The sequence below is a fragment of the Maylandia zebra genome, linkage group LG2 (genome assembly GCF_041146795.1).
Source record: "Maylandia zebra isolate NMK-2024a linkage group LG2, Mzebra_GT3a, whole genome shotgun sequence".
NCBI classification, from domain to species: domain Eukaryota; kingdom Metazoa; phylum Chordata; class Actinopteri; order Cichliformes; family Cichlidae; genus Maylandia; species Maylandia zebra.
In genome coordinates this window covers 27,926,543-27,945,989 of record NC_135168.1, presented here as the reverse complement: position 1 = coordinate 27,945,989, position 19,447 = coordinate 27,926,543, and the positions used below count along the sequence as shown (strand labels likewise).

General features: G+C 44.5%; 1 protein-coding gene and 1 long non-coding RNA gene across 3 annotated transcripts; one reads left to right on the top strand and one right to left on the bottom strand.

Moving 5' to 3' along the window:
• Positions 1-21: 21 nt before the first annotated feature.
• LOC143421439 (uncharacterized) lies at positions 22-2,344 on the bottom strand. The gene is made up of 3 exons (XR_013101084.1): positions 2,217-2,344; positions 2,001-2,089; positions 22-279 (listed from the first exon to the last, which is right to left on the bottom strand). It is a non-coding gene; the product is annotated as an uncharacterized LOC143421439 (long non-coding RNA).
• Positions 2,345-2,447: 103 nt separating this feature from the next.
• stard15 (StAR-related lipid transfer (START) domain containing 15) lies at positions 2,448-18,460 on the top strand. 2 transcript variants are annotated; one of them, XM_004563623.6, is made up of 7 exons: positions 2,448-2,738; positions 14,466-14,613; positions 16,513-16,616; positions 16,950-17,067; positions 17,290-17,342; positions 17,478-17,741; positions 17,836-18,460. In XM_004563623.6, the coding sequence occupies exons 1-6, from the start codon at positions 2,592-2,594 to the stop codon at positions 17,691-17,693; spliced, it is 786 nt and encodes a 261-aa protein (XP_004563680.2). In that variant the 5' UTR covers positions 2,448-2,591; the 3' UTR covers positions 17,694-17,741; positions 17,836-18,460. The 2 variants fall into 2 exon arrangements, with proteins under 2 accessions (XP_004563680.2, XP_014264072.2); XM_014408586.3 differs by having other exon boundaries at positions 17,478-18,460.
• Positions 18,461-19,447: the final 987 nt, after the last annotated feature.

The following is a 19,447-nucleotide window of genomic DNA, read 5'->3' as shown; positions in this document are numbered from 1 at the left end:
TTTGACTGCTCTCGGGTTTTATAGGTAGAAAGGTAGAAGCCTGGGGATGCTAGTGTTAATAAACCACCTTCACACCCATACAAGTGCCTGCGTTTGGATCCTCCTTTATTTTCCACACGGCTCATCTCACTCGCCGTGACAAATAGCAGAGATGAGGTGATTCCAACAGAAGACTGTATATGGTTAGGAACAGGATGGTCCAGAAACAGAGCTCTGACCGCTTCACCTACAGCAGAGCAGGAGGGTGGTGCTCATCCAGTCTGGGCCCGTGATGAAACACTGATTTTAGATGAGACACACCATGAGTTACAGGAAGGTGACGAGGTGTTCTTTAATTTTCAATAATTAAACACATAACAGTCTATAACAGTCTATCACAAGGAGTGTTTCAGAACCAGGAGTCACAGAATTGTGATTTTTTTTCTTGTTGTTCCAGAAGAAATCGTGATGATGGGAGGAGTTATGATTTACATGAGCGACCAGAATAAGAAGACCTGATGATGAAAACCTGAAAGCTTAAAATACATTTTGTCAACATCATAATTACAGACAAGAAATTAATTTAAACCTGCGATTTTAGAAAGGATACGAAGAGGATGACATCACACATACTTGTAGGAAGCTCAATAATTGTTGAATCCAGCCAACCTTAAATGTGAAATGAACAGTGGGAGGAAGCCGGAGTACCCAGAGGGAACCCATGCAAACACCAAACACGGGGAAAACATGCAAACTCCACACAGAAAGACCCCGGCCTGATGGTGGAATTGAACTCAGGACCTTCTTGCTTTGTGGCAACAGTGCCAACCACCGTGCCACCATACTGCTTGTACCAAAGCATGAAATCTCATTCTTAACAGGAACAATATCTGAACAATATTTAATTTGCATTAATTCACATTTATTGGTGTTAAGAAGGAGACCTGATGCTGTTGAAAGTACATGAATGGTTTTAATTGCTAATGAAATTTGGGTGGTCCCCAGCGAGGCCCCGGGGCAGACCAGGACACGCTGGAGAGATTGTATCTGTCGGCTAGCCTGGGAATGCCTTGGCGTTGCCCCAGAGAAGCTGGAGGAGGTGGCGATCTGGCAGCGTCCCCGTGACCCAGATAAGCGGAAGAAGATGGATGGATGAAATTTGGGTCTCATCGTTTTAAAATAAACTTGCATCATCTGCCAAGCTTGTGCACGTATGCAGCACGCTGCTCTGAACAGACAGCACCACATGAGATCACACGCAGCTTTAGTTTGTACAGCACAAAGCACAGCAGCTGGAAACAGCTGGAGAAACCACAGCAAACCCAAAAGAAGCATTTTCAGAGACAGTCCAGCACTGAGTTCGTTACAGTGGAAATGACCCCTGAACTGGAAAATCAAAGTGCAGAAGTTAAAGGTTGGAGCCGAGTCCTGCAGGTTTCAGTGCACTGTCAGCAGGGGGCACACTCACATCACACTCACTTATCCAGGTAATCTGTTTCACTGACAGATCAGGCAGTACCTGAACATGACACTCTGACCTTCATCACACTTTACTCCTCCTCTTCCTCCTCCTCTCTGACCTTCATTATAGACTCAGTTACATGATGGAAAATAACACCTGATCTGACTCACACGCACACACTTTGCTCCGCCCACTGCTTCACCTGGAGAACAGGTATCAGTTATCGATGCCTTCAAGAGCCTCTGGAAATCAAACAGTCAGCATTAAAGGAAGCGCTCAGACATATTTCAGCCCTCTGTCTCTCCACCTTTCGGGAGATGCCTGCCTTTACTTCAGCGTGATGGAGCTGACTCCCAAAAATAAATACTGAAACCTCAGCAGCTCCATCAGGGGGTCAGGGCAAACAGTTTTATGTAGGAACTATTTTCTACACCGTCTCACTGTCTATCTGCTGTACCAGGTGACAGGCGGAAACGCTGACTTGTGTTTTTAATCTAAAGCTAATCTAGAGCTCAGATTAGAGAGATTCAGGTAGCTCTCTGCGGCCGGGGAAGCTCACATTTCCAAAGGAACGTGAAGGCAGCACGCTGCAGGGCCTCAAAGGTGATGCGCGAAGACAGATGACTCCCTCCGCTCTGATTCCTGCAGCTCCTCGCAGGCAGGAGGAGGAAGACACACAGACAATCACATCTTAGTTACCATTGAGATTTCACCCCGCCACACCCATCGGATGGCGGGGTGAAATCTCCAAATGTGTGTGTGTTTGTGTGTTTACCTCTTTTTGTTGGTTTATAGCTTCTCTGTGTCTTTGTGTCCGTGTAAAAGTCGTATTTGTGCATCTCCTGTTGGTGTTTCTGTCCTCCATCTCATTGGTGAACCTTCCACCTGGACTACTTCAACTGTGCCTTCACCTGTCCAGCAGGTGCTCAATAGGCCCCGCCCTCGCCGAGCCTTGTGGGTATTGTAGTGTATGAGCAGCAGAGTGGGACCTCTTTCTCTCCGTCCTATCTGTGTGCTGGAGCAGATAAAAGCGGCATCATCAGCCGCTGCCGCTCACATCCCCCCGCCGGGACAGCAGCTACCTGTTAGTGGTGTGAGGGCAGCGCGCAGGCGCAGTGAGGTGCAAAGGTCGGTGGGCAGCTGATCGGAGATGCCGGTGCAAATCCCGGACGACTCGGACTTCTGTTCGTTCAGAGAGCAGTGCCTGAGCACGGAGGGCTGGACCAGCCGCTACAGCAAGGGAGGGGTGACGGTGTGGGGGCGCGAGGAGGACAGCAGCACCGTGCAGAAGCTCAAGGTGAGCCGCGTCACCGCTGACGCTTTTACTGCGAAAAGACCGCGCTCCTTCATAATAAAAGCAATACTCAAAGTAACTGAGTACATTTACTCCATTACTTCATCCCAGAGTTACTCTGGAAACATTATGGTGAAAGTTTCCTCTGAGAACTGCACGGGCTAGCGCAGACGGTCAGTTAGTCGGTGGGTTGGTTAGTCCGTTAGTCACTAACTACAGGGTTTGATCATGTGTCATCATCTCTTCAGAAAGTTTGATTGGTTGTTTTATTTTGGAGTTTGAGGTCACCATGGTGATTCACAAAGATTTGATGCTGAAGCTACTGGAGTAAATGAGGTACTTGGACTGTAAACACAGAAACACATCCATCAATCAATCGAATGATCGGTGAAATCTGATCACTGATCAATCGATTGATGACTTTTACTGATTTATCTTTAAGGTGGAAACAGGAAGTTGCTCAGTGTAAACACCTGAAAGTTCCTGGAAGTGGTGCAACCTGTGAATCTGTGTTACTTTGGTACAAACAGGTGAAATCTACACCTGTCACAGGGCGTCAGCCTCATTAAAGTGCCAGCTGTCAGAGGTCCAGGTGCATTGTGGGTAACAGAAGGGTTAACAGGCCTGCTTCATCAGAACTCCTGTTACGGTTCATGTGTGATGCTGCCCACCTGACAGGTGTCACCTGTACCTGGAGGCAGGTACCTCAGCAGCTCTGCAAACATTTAACCAGCTCTCCTCCCGAACCTGCTCAGCCAGTTTCAGCTTATTGACGACCAATCAGATCTTGGGAGCCACTGTTTGATGTGAGAACAGGGGCGGATCACAGTACTCTGGGTCCTGGACGCTGCAGTGGGCCCCCAGACTGCCTACATTCACTTTATGGAGTGTGTGCAGTTTTGTTTGGTGCTTTAAGACTTGAAACAAACTTGAGCGTTTGTTCATGTTTAAGTATTTTTACAGTTTCTAACAGGCTCTTTCGATCCTCGGAGTAAGCTTCATCTTTCAGCCTGTTAACCCACTCGCAGCCGCAAACTGGTGCTGAGGAAAGTCAGAGGTTCCTCAGCAAGAAGCTCCTTTGTAGGGTCTGTTTTTTTACAACATGAAGCTTCTCTGGGCAACTGTTGCTGTGATTTGGTGCTATATGAATAAAGGACGACTGAATCGGTTTTGAATCCAGATCCATGGTGTGCAGCTGGATCACTCTGATGGATGCAGTCACACCTGAAGGTTCATTTTCAAATACACAAAGAACATTTTCCATGAAGTTAAAGGCGAAAAGTGTGAAGGAGGTTAAAGCTTTGCTCAGTCACTTCTGTGAGGGTGGGTGGTACAGAACTCTGATGTTACAGCAACCCACTGAAGGTTTGAATCCCTACCTCAGGCTAGAGCAGCTAATGCAGCATGGGGACAGTGACGAGTGAAACCAAAGCTCTCGGCTTCAGTCAGAGCGACTCTAAATTTGAGGATTTCTGCAGAGGGAAAGTCGGATAGCTTGCTGGAGAAGGAGATTCTTCCTGAGAACAAGGGCAAACAGGTGAAAGAGGGCACCCCTGACGGGTGGGTCACTGGATATGATTTTGGTCCACTTGAGAAAAGTATTACCGAAACTGAATGTGGGTAACTCCTTGAACAGAGCTGACAGCAGCAAAGGGCCGTGCATCACACTGGAACCTGGGCCGGCCGCTCCCAGTCATGTGGCACTTGGTCACCTGCTACTCTTTACCTGTTGAGCAGTCCATCTTGTGATCTAATCTGAAATCACCCCCAGTTATACATACGCCAGCACCCAATGGGGACACTGATTATTTTGGGCTGTGCGCACTTATCAAGTTCTCCTTTGAAGTGTTATAACATACCCCCCAGAAGTCCTGAATGATCTCAATAACCTGAGCCGGTATTGTCCTGTGATTAAGTACTCTGCCACAATAGGTGTTAAAGGCTGCGTATATCACTTGGTCGGGCCATCTAGACTCGATCAAATTAATATCTGTAACAGTTAAGTGTATTTCTTGATCAAAAGCTTTTTAGATTTGCACCATATTGCATCTATTTATAACCTCTTTCATTGTTTCAGTTTCCTGAATCCGCCATCATTCCTTCCTGTAGTACTTACAGTCATCTCACTCCTCTTGTCCATCCCTACCATTGCACTGTGACTGGCTGTGGTTAAACAACACATGTGGCTGTACATTAGAACACAAAACATACAAAGGTTAATTAATAAAAAATGTTCTTGTAACTTAAAAATGAGAGTAAATCTGATGAATATGCATACAGTCTTGTTTCGTGTTCAGCTGCTGGAAGTGTTGTAGCGAATCTGCAGGACACTTATGGATGGTGATAAATGAGCCAGGTGTTGTGCAGGTGGATGTGCACACCAGCATTTCCACACCTAAGGAAGAGAAGTGAAGTGAGCATTCAGCATTAAGGCTCACTCCAAATACCTTCATGTGAAGTTACCTGGTGACTCTAAGTTAGTTAAGTAGACCTACTAGTGAATGTGAGTGTGACCGTTGTCTTTCTCTCTGGGTTAGCCCTGTGATGAGCTGCCAGCCCATCCAGGTGTTTCCCACCTCTGTGATAGGCTCCAGCCTGGCCATGACCTGGATAAGAAGATTGGAAAGTTCTTGTTAATGGACCTCACTGAGCTGAAGACATTTTAAAGTTTGCTTGTGGTTAAAATGTGACACAGTCATTGGTCGTTGGCTGTAACTCCAGTTCTGAGTCTTGCCAGTTACCTGACCAGGTAATTGGTGTGTTTTGTTAGCGCTGCTGGTGTCTTGTTTACACCAAAGGTGTCCTCTGGCATCTGAGTCAAGACATCAGCAAGATGACACGCTTAGCTGGTATTTGGTGAATTCAAGGGACTTCTTTGGGTGATTCTCTCTCACGTCTTTTCTCTGGTGACCCAGGCCCAATTACAGAAAGTCTCTGAGCAGACGGGAGGAAGTGTGAGTGCGAGGAGGAGTGTCTCTGTTCTAAGTACACAGAGGTGATGGTGAGGTGATGATGATGATTCCTGTGTGTAAATAATTTATAAACTCTTTGGAAAGCAGCGAGGCATTTCTTCTTCTTCTGCCTCATGACTAATTCAGAGCTGCTGATGGAGCCAGCGACCAAACAGGTCACATGATCACCTGCTGATTTACCTAAGTCACAGCTTCCCGTCATGTGAAAACCACAAAACCGAGATTAAAAACATTGTCCTGCAGTCTGATTTGTCTTCCTAGCACACGTGGATTCAAACACGGACATGCTTACTGGTTAATGGTTCCATGTAAGCTTTCTGCATGGCCCAGTCAAAAACACGGGCTGCTTCCTCACGTCTGACCTGCAGAAGCCCATCTATGTGGGGGTTGGGGGGGGTGATACTCCTGTTATCACCAGCTGAAGGGCGCTGTGGTAATTCTGGGCACTGACAGAGCTGTTTTACCTGTTCAGCTGATTTCTGTCATCTTATGTGACTGGCTGTGGAGTCTCTGCCGTTTGCGAGTCACATCTCTTGCTGCTGAAGGCTGTAAAGAGTAAATGAAACTCTCCAGCACCATAAATGACCTCGCCCTGCTGATGAAAGCTGGAGATGATGGGTGGAGGGGGACGTGTGGATGACCTCAAGGGGGAGGGGACGTGTGCACGACCTCAGGGGGAACTTGTAGGTCTTTGTAATCGTGGTGTCTTTATTTTATCTGAAGTAAATGAACCTCTGCTCGTCGTCTCCAACGTGCTGTGAAGCAAGGCAGTGAGTAGAACTACAGACCCTGGCTCAGCTCCTGAGTGAGCTGAAAGGTTTCCTGCAGGAGAGACGGACTGAGTGACAGACACAATGCCTCGGCGCTCGGGACTTTATGAATGATTAACGGCGAGCGGAGTCTCGCTGATTGAGTTACACGGAGAGTTTACAGCGCTTGCCATCACCATATCAATGACCGCGGCTCCAGCACGATTACAGCAGTGGAAAAAAGTGACGTCCTACAGTAACAAACCATCTCACATGACCACTGTGAAACTCTGACAGGTGGAAATCTGGAGCTCAGATCTCTCCATGCCTACAGGGGGAAATTACAGTCTGGTGTTTCCTGGCTGAGAATATTTTACATGAACACTTTGGTTTGTCATCGTTCAGGCTGCGCTGCAACAACGATGCAAACAGTGACCAAAGCAGCAGAGCTGGAAATGGTACAGAGAAACTTCCTGTGGTCCACATGAACGGTCAGCTCCACGTTAATAATAACCTGCTCCACATAATCATTCACAGGGGGAGGCGGCAGTTGTCTGTCTGATTAATGTTCAGATGGTTCAGTTTGTTTCAGGCAGACAGAGGAGCTGATCTGGATTAGCTGGTGATCTCTTGTACAGTGGGGCAAAAAAGTATTTAGTCAGCCACCGATTGTGCAAGTTCCCCCACTTAAAATGATGACAGAGGTCAGTAATTTGCACCAGAGGTACACTTCAACTGTGAGAGACAGAATGTGAAAAAAAAATCCATGAATCCACATGGTAGGATTTGTAAAGAATTTATTCGTAAATTAGGGTGGAAAATAAGTATTTGGTCACCTCAAACAAGGAAAATCTCTGGCTCTCACAGACCTGTAACGTCTTCTGTAAGAAGCTTTTCTGTCCCCCACTCGTTACCTGTATGAATGGCACCTGTTTGAACTCATCATCTGTATAAAAGACACCTGTCCACAGCCTCAAACAGTCAGACTCCAAACTCCGCCATGGCCAAGACCAAAGAGCTTTCGAAGGACACCAGGAAAAGTATTGTAGACCTGCACCAGACTGGGAAGAGTGAATCTACAATAGGCAAGCAGCTTGGTGTGAAAAAATCAACTGTGGGAGCGATCATCAGAAAATGGAAGACATACAAGACCACTGATAATCTCGATCTGGGGCTCCACGCAAGATCTCATCCCGTGGGGTCAAAATGATCATGAGAACGGTGAGCAAAGATCCCAGAACCACACGGGGGGACCTGGTGAATGACCTGCAGAGAGCTGGGACCAAAGTAACAAAGGTCACCATCAGTAACACACTACAACGGCAGGGAATCAAATCCCGCAGTGCCAGACGTGTTCCGCTGCTGAAGCCAGTGCATGTCCAGGCCCGTCTGAAGTTTGCCACAGAGCACATGGATGATACAGCAGAGGATTGGGAGAATGTCATGTGGTCAGATGAAACCAAAGTAGAACTTTTTGGTATAAACTCAACTCGTCGTGTTTGGAGGACGAAGAATACTGAGTTGCATCCCAAGAACACCATACCTACTGTGAAGCATGGGGGTGGAAACATCATGCTATGGGGCTGTTTTTCTGCCAAGGGGACAGGACGACTGATCCGTGTTAAGGACAGAATGAATGGGGCCATGTATCGTGAGATTTTGAGCCAAAACCTCCTTCCATCAGTGAGAACTTTGAAGATGAAACGAGGCTGGGTCTTCCAACATGACAATGATCCAAAACACACCGCCCGGGCAACAAAGGAGTGGCTCCGTAAGAAGCATTTGAAAGTCCTGGAGTGGCCTAGCCAGTCTCCAGACCTCAACCCCATAGAAAATCTGTGGCGGGAGTTGAAAGTCCGTGTTGCTCGGCGACAGCCCCAAAACATCACTGCTCTCGAGAAGATCTGCATGGAGGAATGGGCCAAAATACCAGCTACTATGTGTGAAAACCTGGTAAAGACCTATAGTAAACGTTTGACCTCTGTTATTGCCAACAAAGGTTATGTTACAAAGTATTGAGTTGTATTTTTGTTATTGACCAAATACTTATTTTCCACCCTGATTTACGAATAAATTCTTTACAAATCCTACCATGTGGATTCATGGATTTTATTTTTTTTTCACATTCTGTCTCTCACAGTTGAAGTGTACCTCTGGTGCAAATTACTGACCTCTGTCATCATTTTAGGTGGGGGAACTTGCACAATCGGTGGCTGACTAAATACTTTTTTGCCCCACTGTAGCTCTGTTTGCCTCACACGTGATGCAGAAACTCATCAGGTCCAACAAAACACCAGAACTGCAAATACGACCCTGATGGACTTAAAAACTCAATACAGCAGGTAACCTCATGGAGGAGAATGGAGACGACTGCAGTCTGGTTATTACAGAGAATCAGAGCCAATCACAGCCTTCAGATTATCAGGGATTATCCTCACTAACAGATCAAGTTTCTGTCCCTGTGCAAGGAATAAAGTCTTGGGCTGATAATATTGGTCGACTGTGTTAGATAAGAACACGTGATTAGTTTTTTTGGAGATTTTGTGGGAACGATGAAATCTTCTAACCTGAGCTGAGCTTTGTTAGAAACCTCGGTCTGAGTTGGTGAAGCTGCTGAAATAAGGAAGCTGAAGATGATCTTTTGTGTCATCACAGTAGAAATGGAGCAGATGTTAAATGTCTAACTATAAAAGAGCAGAGGACCTGAGATGGATCCTTGTGGAGCTCCCTTTAGGATGACTGATGTCCGAGTTTGAAGATGGTCTGAGCCTGAAAGAGTTCAAAGAGATAAAACCGGATGCTAAAGCACTGAAACCTGAGAACACCTGATAAGGTCAGAGCAGAGAAAGTGAAGCTGCTCAGGTTAGCTGCTGAGATGCCTCTGAGCAACACTTGATCAGGTGTCTCCTCTGCTAACAGGTCACTTTGGTTTATCCCGAAAAGACCCAACAGGAAACCACACGAGAGCTCTGAATGAGGCGGATTATTCTAAGATGTTGGCCTTACAGCACACAGCACTGTTGGGATTTGGCGCCATTTGAATAAAACTAAATGGAAGCCGCTGGTTCTTTTATTCAGAAAACACAGGAATCAAACTATTATCAGCCAGAACCAGAAAACTGTGACGTCACATAAACCGCAAAAGAAACTGAAGGGTTTCTCTTGCACCGCCCCAACACTGCAGTTGTGACACTGTGAAACTGAAATCATAAAATATAAAATCTTAGTTATTTAAATGTATGTCAAGTATTCCATGTGTGTGCGTGCGTGCGTGCGTGTGTGTGTGTGTGTGTGAGCACTTTTTAAGACAAGAATCTATTACAAAGTGTTTTTCAGGGATATTAAAAATAACAACATATTACACAAGATTATTATCCAAATGTGTGCCTGAATAGATGTTTTCAGCCACAGAGCCACTGGTGCACAGAGGGGGAGATGAACTGTTCCACAGTTTTGGAGCTGAGATTTAGACAGCATGATCCCCTCTAGTTTTCAAACAGCTCTGTGGAATTACCAGAAGACCACGATCTGTAGATCTAAGGATCTTATAAGGATGATATAAGTTGGGCTCTCTCCTTGTAAGGCAGTCAAAGTAAGAGTTTAAACTGGTATCCGAACCAAACTGGAAACCAGTGCAAAGATTTTAACAATGAAGTGAGAATTTCTGAGTGATTTAAAAGTGTTACTGCAGCATTTTCAACAGCTTGTAGGTAATTTATAGAAGTCTTTGACAGACGGGAGAAAGGAGCATCAAAATATTTTAAGCGGGAGGAGATGAAGGCATGAACAAGCCTCTCTAATTCATTTATGGAGACAGCAGTTCTGAGTTTAGTGATATTTCAAATTCAAATTCAAATTTTATTTGTCACACACACACAACCATACACAGTATGACATGGGTGTGAAATGCTTGTAGCTGTACAATGCCCGACCATTAAATGACAGAAGAAAAGTTTTACAATATTTACAGTTTACTACAAAATTTACAAATTAACTTAGGAATTTACAGTAAAGACTGTGCAAATAGCAGAAGAGATTATAAAGATTATAAATTCTAGGAATTATGGGATTATAGGAAATGTGTGGTGGTGCGTGTGGTGATGTGTCCTACACCTGGTTCAGGGCCCGAATAGCCTGGGGGAAGAAGCTCCTCCTCATTCTCTCTGTTTTGGCCTTAAGGGAGCGGAAGCGCTTCCCAGACCTCAACAGTGAGAAGAGTCCATTGTTGGGATGGGAGAGGTCCATCATAATCTTCCTAGCTTTGGACTTGCACTGCTTGGTGTAGATGGACAGCAGGTCAGGGAGCTCTGATTGATATTTCTTAAGTGGAAAAGCAAGAGTGGGTCACAGACTTCATGTGAGCATCAAAAGTCAAAGATCAAAAATCAAGATTTTGAGCAGCATCTTTCACCATCAATGAGAAAGAACCAGGATGTTGTCTAATTTGGGGCTTAATGAAACAGTTTCGTCTGCATTAAGCTGCAGAAAATCGTTTGCCAATTGTCTTAAGACAGTTTGTCAGACTACTAATTGGTAACTTTATTGTCCCCAATGGGAAACATGTCCACACATCAAACAACACAAACATTTAAAAAATTAAAGAACAGCCCAAGTTTTATCAGTAACAAAGTGCAATAGTGATGGCAACAACACTTATAGGTTAGCTTTAATAACCATCATATCAGCAGCAGGTATAAAAGACACACTGTGGTCTCGTCACTGCAGGCACTTTATACCAACGACCTGAAGAGAGGATGTTCAGACCATCCTCTCAGACATGACAGATGTTTCCTTCCTCAGCACCTGTCCAGAAACTGGACCTGAGACCTCCCTGAAATCTTACTAACCAGGTTACCAAGTCTGGTTGGTCAAGGACAGATTACTGTAGCCAAGCAATGGTACTAAAAAAACCCCTCTTTTTTTTTTCTTTTTTTTTTTTAATAAATGGTCATTTCAAATGAAATGTTAAAAACTCTCAACCTCAGGAAAAAGTCCAATTATTGTTGGAACTTTTTTGTTGTAACAGCACAAGTTGATTCAAAGGACAGAGGCTTATCAAGAACACCCCCCCCCCCCAAATACAGAATATCCACCACCATCAATGGCTGCACCCTTTACTACTGTCAGGGCAAGATGGTGAGGCGGCCCATGGGAATACAGGGAGTGCAGAATTATTAGGCAAATGAGTATTTTGTCCACATCATCCTCTTCATGCATGTTGTCCTACTCCAAGCTGTATAGGCTCGAAAGCCTACTACCAATTAAGCATATTAGGTGATGTGCATCTCTGTAATGAGAAGGGGTGTGGTCTAATGACATCAACACCCTATATCAGGTGTGCATAATTATTAGGCAACGTCCTTTCCTTTGGCAAAATGGGTCAAAAGGACTTGACAGGCTCAGAAAAGTCACAAATAGTGAGATATCTTGCAGAGGGATGCAGCAGTCTCAAAATTGCAAAGCTTCTGAAGCGTGATCATCGAACAATCAAGCGTTTCATTCAAAATAGTCAACAGGGTCGCAAGAAGCGTGTGGAAAAACCAAGGCGCAAAATAACTGCCCATGAACTGAGAAAAGTCAAGCGTGCAGCTGCCAAGATGCCACTTGCCACCAGTTTGGCCATATTTCAGAGCTGCAACATCACTGGAGTGCCCAAAAGCACAAGGTGTGCAATACTCAGAGACATGGCCAAGGTAAGAAAGGCTGAAAGACGACCACCACTGAACAAGACACACAAGCTGAAACGTCAAGACTGGGCCAAGAAATATCTCAAGACTGGTTTTTCTAAGGTTTTATGGACTGATGAAATGAGAGTGAGTCTTGATGGGCCAGATGGATGGGCCCGTGGCTGGATTAGTAAAGGGCAGAGAGCTCCAGTCCGACTCAGACGCCAGCAAGGTGGAGGTGGAGTACTGGTTTGGGCTGGTATCATCAAAGATGAGCTTGTGGGGCCTTTTCGGGTTGAGGATGGAGTCAAGCTCAACTCCCAGTCCTACTGCCAGTTTCTGGAAGACACTGACACTGAACTAAACCTACATTAAACACAAGAATGCAAAACCTGAGAACAAAACCCTAAACCAGAATAAACTGAAACATAGAATATAATATTCAAAATAGGATAACTAAAGAATCAGAACATAGACCATTATACAGATAAATAAAACAGCAGTACCCCACAGCGTGGCTGGCAAGAAAGGGTATAAAAGAAGAAAAACTAATGACATGGCCTCCTTGTTCACCTGATCTGAACCCCATTGAGAACCTGTGGTCCATCATCAAATGTGAGATTTACAAGGAGGGAAAACAGTACACCTCTCTGAACAGTGTCTGGGAGGCTGCTGCACGCAATGTTGATGGTGAACAGATCAAAACACTGACAGAATCCATGGATGGCAGGCTTTTGAGTGTCCTTGCAAAGAAAGGTGGCTATATTGGTCGCTGATTTGTTTTTGAATGTCAGAAATGTATATTTGTGAATGTGGAGATGTTATATTGGTTTCACTGGTAAAAATAAATAATTGAAATGGGTATATATTTGTTTTTTGTTAAGTTGCCTAATAATTATGCACAGTAATAGTCACCTGCACACACAGATATCCCTCTAAAATAGCTAAAACTAAAAACTACTTCCAAAAACATTCAGCTTTGATATTAATGAGTTTTTTGGGTTCATTGAGAACATGGTTGTTGTTCAATAATAAAATTATTCCTCAAAAATACAACTTGCCTAACAATTCTGCACTCCCTGTACTCTTCACCATGGAGGAGGCTTACAATGCCTGTTAGCCTGTGTACTACGACAATCATTAGTGTAAAATATATGGTAGCGGAGAGAGACAACATCCCTGTGGTGACCCAATAGAAGAATTCAGCTGATTAGAAAAACAGATGCTGACTCTCACACACGGAGACCTGTTAGTTAAAGAGTCTAAAATTTAACCCACAGGTTTAAAATCAAGTTTAAACAGTTTAAGAAGTTTATCAGCTAAAAGATCTGTGAATGCAATTAGACATGTATCCCTGAAGTCACATAAATGTGTGACATTCAAATGCAGTTCATTTACTCCTCAGACTGCACATTAGCCATGAATATTGGTGGCAAGGGAATAAGATTGTATTATATTTGCTTCCTCAATAGCTGAGCTAGACCTCCCTTCTTCATCATGAGCAGCGTGCTCCTGTGAGTATGGGATAATCCTGTGCTGGGAAGCACTGAAGGGTGTAAAGAATCTCCAAGACAGGCTGTTCCACTGAAGAAACTCAGTGTGGATGTAGCTCATGCAGCACTCCAATCAGCTCCTGTAGAACACAGCACACCTGCTGTTTCCTGGGTCATCACACCCTCCCCTTAAAGATAGATAAGATAAGATAAGATAGAACTTTATTAATCCCTCGGGTGGGTTCCTCTGGGAAATTCGACTTCCAAAAAGCACAGCAACGACCGAAGTTACAGTTACAGAATTGTTTTATATATATATATATATATATATATATATATATATATGTGTGTGTGTGTGTGTGTGTGTGTGTGTGTGTGTGTGTGTGTGTACACACACACACACACACACACACACACACACACACACACACATATATATAAATACAGAGACAAATATAAATAACATATACAAAGGGGATAAATAGAATAAATAGGAATAAAAAATAAAAATACAAGTGAATTGCACATTTCAAGTATTGAGTCTATTGCACTGTTGCATCTATTTACCCTAGCACTACCAGGGAAAACCTGGACACCAGGTGACTCAAATTCATGAACTTTTTTTCTTAGGAGTCATCACTGTGGGTTCCCTCTGAGTTCCCCGTCTTCCTCCTACAATCCCAACATATGTATGTTTCTAACATTTCATGCAGTTGCAGAGTTCAAGTAATAAAATCCCATGGCACATCTAAATGTCACAGTACACCATCATGGAAACTGGTGGTTAGAGTTTGAAGTGATTGGTCCTAACCTCTGCCTGACTCTCTCCCTCTCTCTTTCTGTGCCTCAGATGAGGATAGTCTGTAAGGACGTGACAGCAGAGACATTGTACGACGTCCTCCATGACACCAGCTACCGGAAGAAGTGGGACACCAACATGATCGATACGTATGACATCGGCAGGCTGACGGTCAACGCAGACGTGGGATATTACTCCTGTTAGTTCCTTTACTGAGCGGTGATGTAATACATGCCATAAAACACCTCAGCACAGCACCAGAATGGTGAGACAGGCAGAGGGAACAATAAGGTGAATGGTGGACAAAGACCTAAGGGAACAAGAGGAAGTAGCAATCGATGTTGTGGAAGTAGGGAGACCCAGTGATGTGGTTTAACATGACACTCAAATGACAGGTATAAAAGATACTCTAACCGGTTGGGCCTTTTCCGGGGGGACGGGGGGGATCTTGGGCCTCTGGGCCTGGGCTCGGCCCGCTATGGCGCAGCTGGCTCCCGGCAGAGCCTGTGGGCACATCACCCCAGCCCGCTGTGGCTACGCCGTGGCTGCTGATAAATAAATACATAAATAATAATAAAGATTTGATTCAATTTCAATTAAATTTTATTTATATAGCACCAAATCACAAGAACAGTCGCCTCAAGTTGCTTTATATTGTAAGGTAGACCCTACAGTAATACATACAGAGAAAAACCCAACAATCATATGACCCCTATGAGCAAGCACTTCCTGTTAAAACTCCCTTTTAACAGGAAGAAACCTCCGGCAGAACCAGGCTCAGGGAGGGGCGGGGCCATCTGCTGTGATTGGTTGGGGTGAGAGAAGGAAGACAGGATAAAGACATGTTGTGGAAGAGAGACAGAGGTTAATAACAGGTATGATTCAGCGCAGAGAGGACTGTTAACACATAGTGAGTGAAGAAGAAACGCAGTGCATCGTGGGACTCCCCCAGCAGCCTACACCTGTTGCAGCATAACTAAGGAAAGTTTGAAGCCTAATCTTAAAAGTAGAGACTGTGTCTGTCAGGCTTTTCAGGGAGTTTTTAGGACTTCCTGATAATAATGAATTACAGTCATCCAGCCTGGAAGTAATAAATGCATGAACTAGTTTTTCAGCGTCACTCTGAGACAGGATATTTCTAACTTTAGAGATGTTGCACAAATGAGAGAAAGCAGTCTTACATATTTGTTTAATATGTGCATTGAAGGACATGTCCTGGTCAAAAATGACTCCAAGGTTGCTCACAGTGTTACTGGAGGCCAAGGTAATGCCATCCAGAGTAAGAATCTGGTTAGATACCATATTTCTAGGCTTTTCGGGGTCGAGTACAATAACCTCAGTTTGATCTGAATTAAGAAGCAGAAAGTTAGTGGCCATCCAGGTCTTTATGTCTTTAACCCCCTAGGACCTGGCGTCCACATATGTGGACATCACATTTTGGGTTGTCTAGACCGAAATACAAAATTTTGCTCTACATGGGCCTGATATCCACTTATGAGGACATACTGCCACTGTTCTATTGAAATTTTAAATGAATATCCTCATGTGGATCTCATTTTTGTGGTTGGGCCTTTTCCGGGCCAACCACCCCAAAAATCAGGTTTAAAAAAAAAAAAAAATCAGGCAATACTTTGTTTTTACATTCATCAGGTCCCAATATGCCCAAATATCAAAGAGAAATTAAAAATGCATGCTGTGGAAGAGTTTGGGTCTTAGGAGGTTAAGACATTCCTGCAGTTTAACTAATTGCCGTGTGTTATCTGGCTTCATGGACAGATAGAGCTCGGTATCATCTGCATAGCAGTGCTAGACCTCAGTGCAGCGTTCGATACTGTCGACCATAATATCCTATTAGAGCGATTAGAACATGCTGTAGGTATTACAGGTACTGCGCTGCAGTGGTTTGTATCATATCTATCTAATAGACTCAGGTCTAAAGGACCTGGGCGGCCTCTAACTTTCTGCTTCTTAATTCAGATCAAACTGAGGTTAGGTTGAGCCGGAGTCTGTGCTGGTCCAAAAGGGTTAGCTGGTTTTTAGTTGCCAAATATCTGATTCTGTCTGAACCTTTGTGGATGTGTTTGTGTTCTGTTTGAAGGGAAATGCCCGAGCCCGCTGAAAAACAGAGACTTTGTGACGATGAGATCTTGGCTTCCACTCGGCAACGACTACATGATCATCAACTACTCGGTCAAACACCCGGTCAGTATTTCACTGCTCTGACTGTGACTTGGTGGGTTTTATACTCATTTAGTGACATATGGAGCATAAAGACACAAAAACATTTTATTAGAAGAGCAGACTCCATAGGGGAGCTTTATCACTAGGACCCAGTCAGACCCCAGCAGATTCATGGTTGCACAATCAATCACAGACTTCAGATCAGTAGGTGAAAGTTTTAATTGTAAATACCACTCCAGAGAATAGAGCACAGTATCATCAGTATACAGATGCACACTGAGGTGTGATGTGTGAGGTTATATCTGCCAAGTGGACAGTGCAGTCAATCACTCACTGCTCCTTTGTCCACCTCAGAAATATCCTCCAAAGAAGGACTACGTCCGAGCCGTCTCTCTGCTCACGGGGTACCTGATCCAGTCCAACGGAGCCACCAGCTCCACCCTCTACTACCTGACTCAGGTGGACCCCAGAGGTGAGACCTGTGGCTAGTGGAAGAAGTACTAAATACAGTACCTCTTCTACTGGCCAAATACAGTGTGTGTGTGTGTGTGTGTGTGTGTGTGTGTGTGTGTGTGTGTGTGTGTGTGTGTGTGTGTGTTATGTACAAATGTTCTCTCTGTAAACTCGATCTGTGCTTCATGTTTAAACTGAACTGACTCAGCCTGACCCTCGGCACCATTGTCTCTGTCTGCAGGTTCTTTACCAAAGTGGGTGGTGAACAGGGTGTCCCAGTTTGTAGCTCCAAAGGTAAACGACCTCTATTCCCATCAGGCTGTGTCTCTGTCCCATCAGGCTGTGTCTCTGTCCCATCTGAACGTGTCCTGAACGTGTCTCTGACCCATCTGAATGTGTTTCTGTCCCATCTCATTTTGGTCATCTTAGGCTATGAGGAAGATCTACAAGGCTTCTGTAAAGTACCCGGAGTGGAAGAGGAAACACAACCCGGGCCTGAAGCCATGGATGTTCCCAGAGCAGAACACGCTGCCGTGCATCAGCGTGTCAGAGCTGACGGTGCAGCGAGCTGACTCTCTGGAGAACATCGATGAGAGCTGCTTGAGCGAGGAGAAGACGCAGCAGAGTGACGACGAGGAGCCGTAAAGATGGCGGACTCTGTCTGGTTTACTGTTTGTTGGTTTGTTTGATCAGGTAAACTCATGCTGGACACCTTTCTGAATGCAGCTGCGCTCGCTTTGCTGGATCTCACAAACCTTTTCACAACTTTCTGAAAACCTTCTGTCAGCTCACAGTAATCGGACGGAATCTGTTTCATGGCAGCTACAAACATGAGACCGCCCTCACAGCTGTTTCCAGGTGTTCCGCGATGGCCTCTGCTCACATTGAAGGTGGCTGGAGTTTCATCTAATCTTTCCTTGAATTGTATTTGTGTTGCAGTGAGACAAAGAGCGTGCAGCAGAAACTCGTCTGTGAATCTACTTCCTGCAGTCTGTTTAGAAGCTAATGACAATCAGTGTTAGCCTCCTAACAACATCCACTTCCTGGTCGGGTAGGGGTTTGGTTCAGGTGGGTGTGGATTTCTAAATATTTACCCCACTCATAGAGAGTTTCTAACCGAACAACTGTGCGATGTCTGTAAGAGTTGATCAGAAAGGTGAAAGCTCTGTTTTCATCATGTGGGTAAAAAAGTAACCAAACTATAACCACGGTTCTGAGAGGGTCGCTGTGTCCTGGTAGATGTTCAGAGTGTAAATAATAATAGTAATGATGTGTTGATTTTGTCAGGGCTCTGTGCTGAATATTTAAAGTCTGTAATCTGTGTGGGACAGAAGCCACATGAATCTTCTGCAGGTTCTCAGATTTGTTTTCCTGGATGTTTAACCTGAGCAATAAAACCACATTAAATCAGCTCTGCAGTGTGTGAGTCAGTGTGATCACATGATCTACGTCAACAGATGATGAGCGAACATGTTTCAGCTCACTGCAAGTCCATCTTTACAAATTTCTATGTTCTTACAATGGCAGCTGATGGAAAAGTTGCAACCAGCCTCTTTTTTTTTTTTTTTTTTTTTTTTTTCTAGTGTCGGGTCGCAGAGGCAGTTCCAGAAATCTCTGCTGATCCCGAGGCATTCCCACATAACATAAATTACCTCATCAGTTAGTTAGGTTTCTCCTCACAGAGGCCAGAAAACCTCTACAGGGCGTTGACCAGTGCACTCTGGGCACCCTTTCCTCGTATTGTAAAACACATGTAAAAAACCTCGGTGTCTACATTGATGGTTCTTTTAAATTGACTAAGCAGGTGAGTGCAGTAGTTCAGTCCTGTTTTTTTCAGTTAAGACAGCTAGCCAAGGTAAAGCCATACCTTCTGGCTAACGTCTTTGAGCGTGTTATTCACCTTTTTCTTACTTGCAGATTAGACTACTGCAATTCATTGTATTATGGTCTAGATCAGGCCATCATCCATCGTCTTCAGATGGTTCAAAATGCAGCTGGTCACCTGCTAACTGGTACCAAACGGAGAGAGCATATAACCCCAGTTTTAGCTTCTTTACACTGGCTTCCTGTCTCCTACAGGATCCAATTTAAACTTCTACTTTTTGTTTTTAAGTCACTTAATGCCCGAGCCCCTCCTTACCTGTTTGAGCTCCTCTCTGCCTATGCTCCAGGAAAAACCACGAGGTCTAGCTCAAAACTAATGCTGTCCATCCCACGGACTAACCTCAAATCCTGTGGTGATAGATCCTTCTCTGTGGCAGGTTCCAGACTTTGGAATAGTCTCCCCTTAAATATCAGATCTGCACAAACACTTGAGCAATTTAAATCATTACTAAAGACACATTTCTATGCCCTGGCTTTTAACACACTATGACCCAAGCATTTTGGCCTTATTTGAA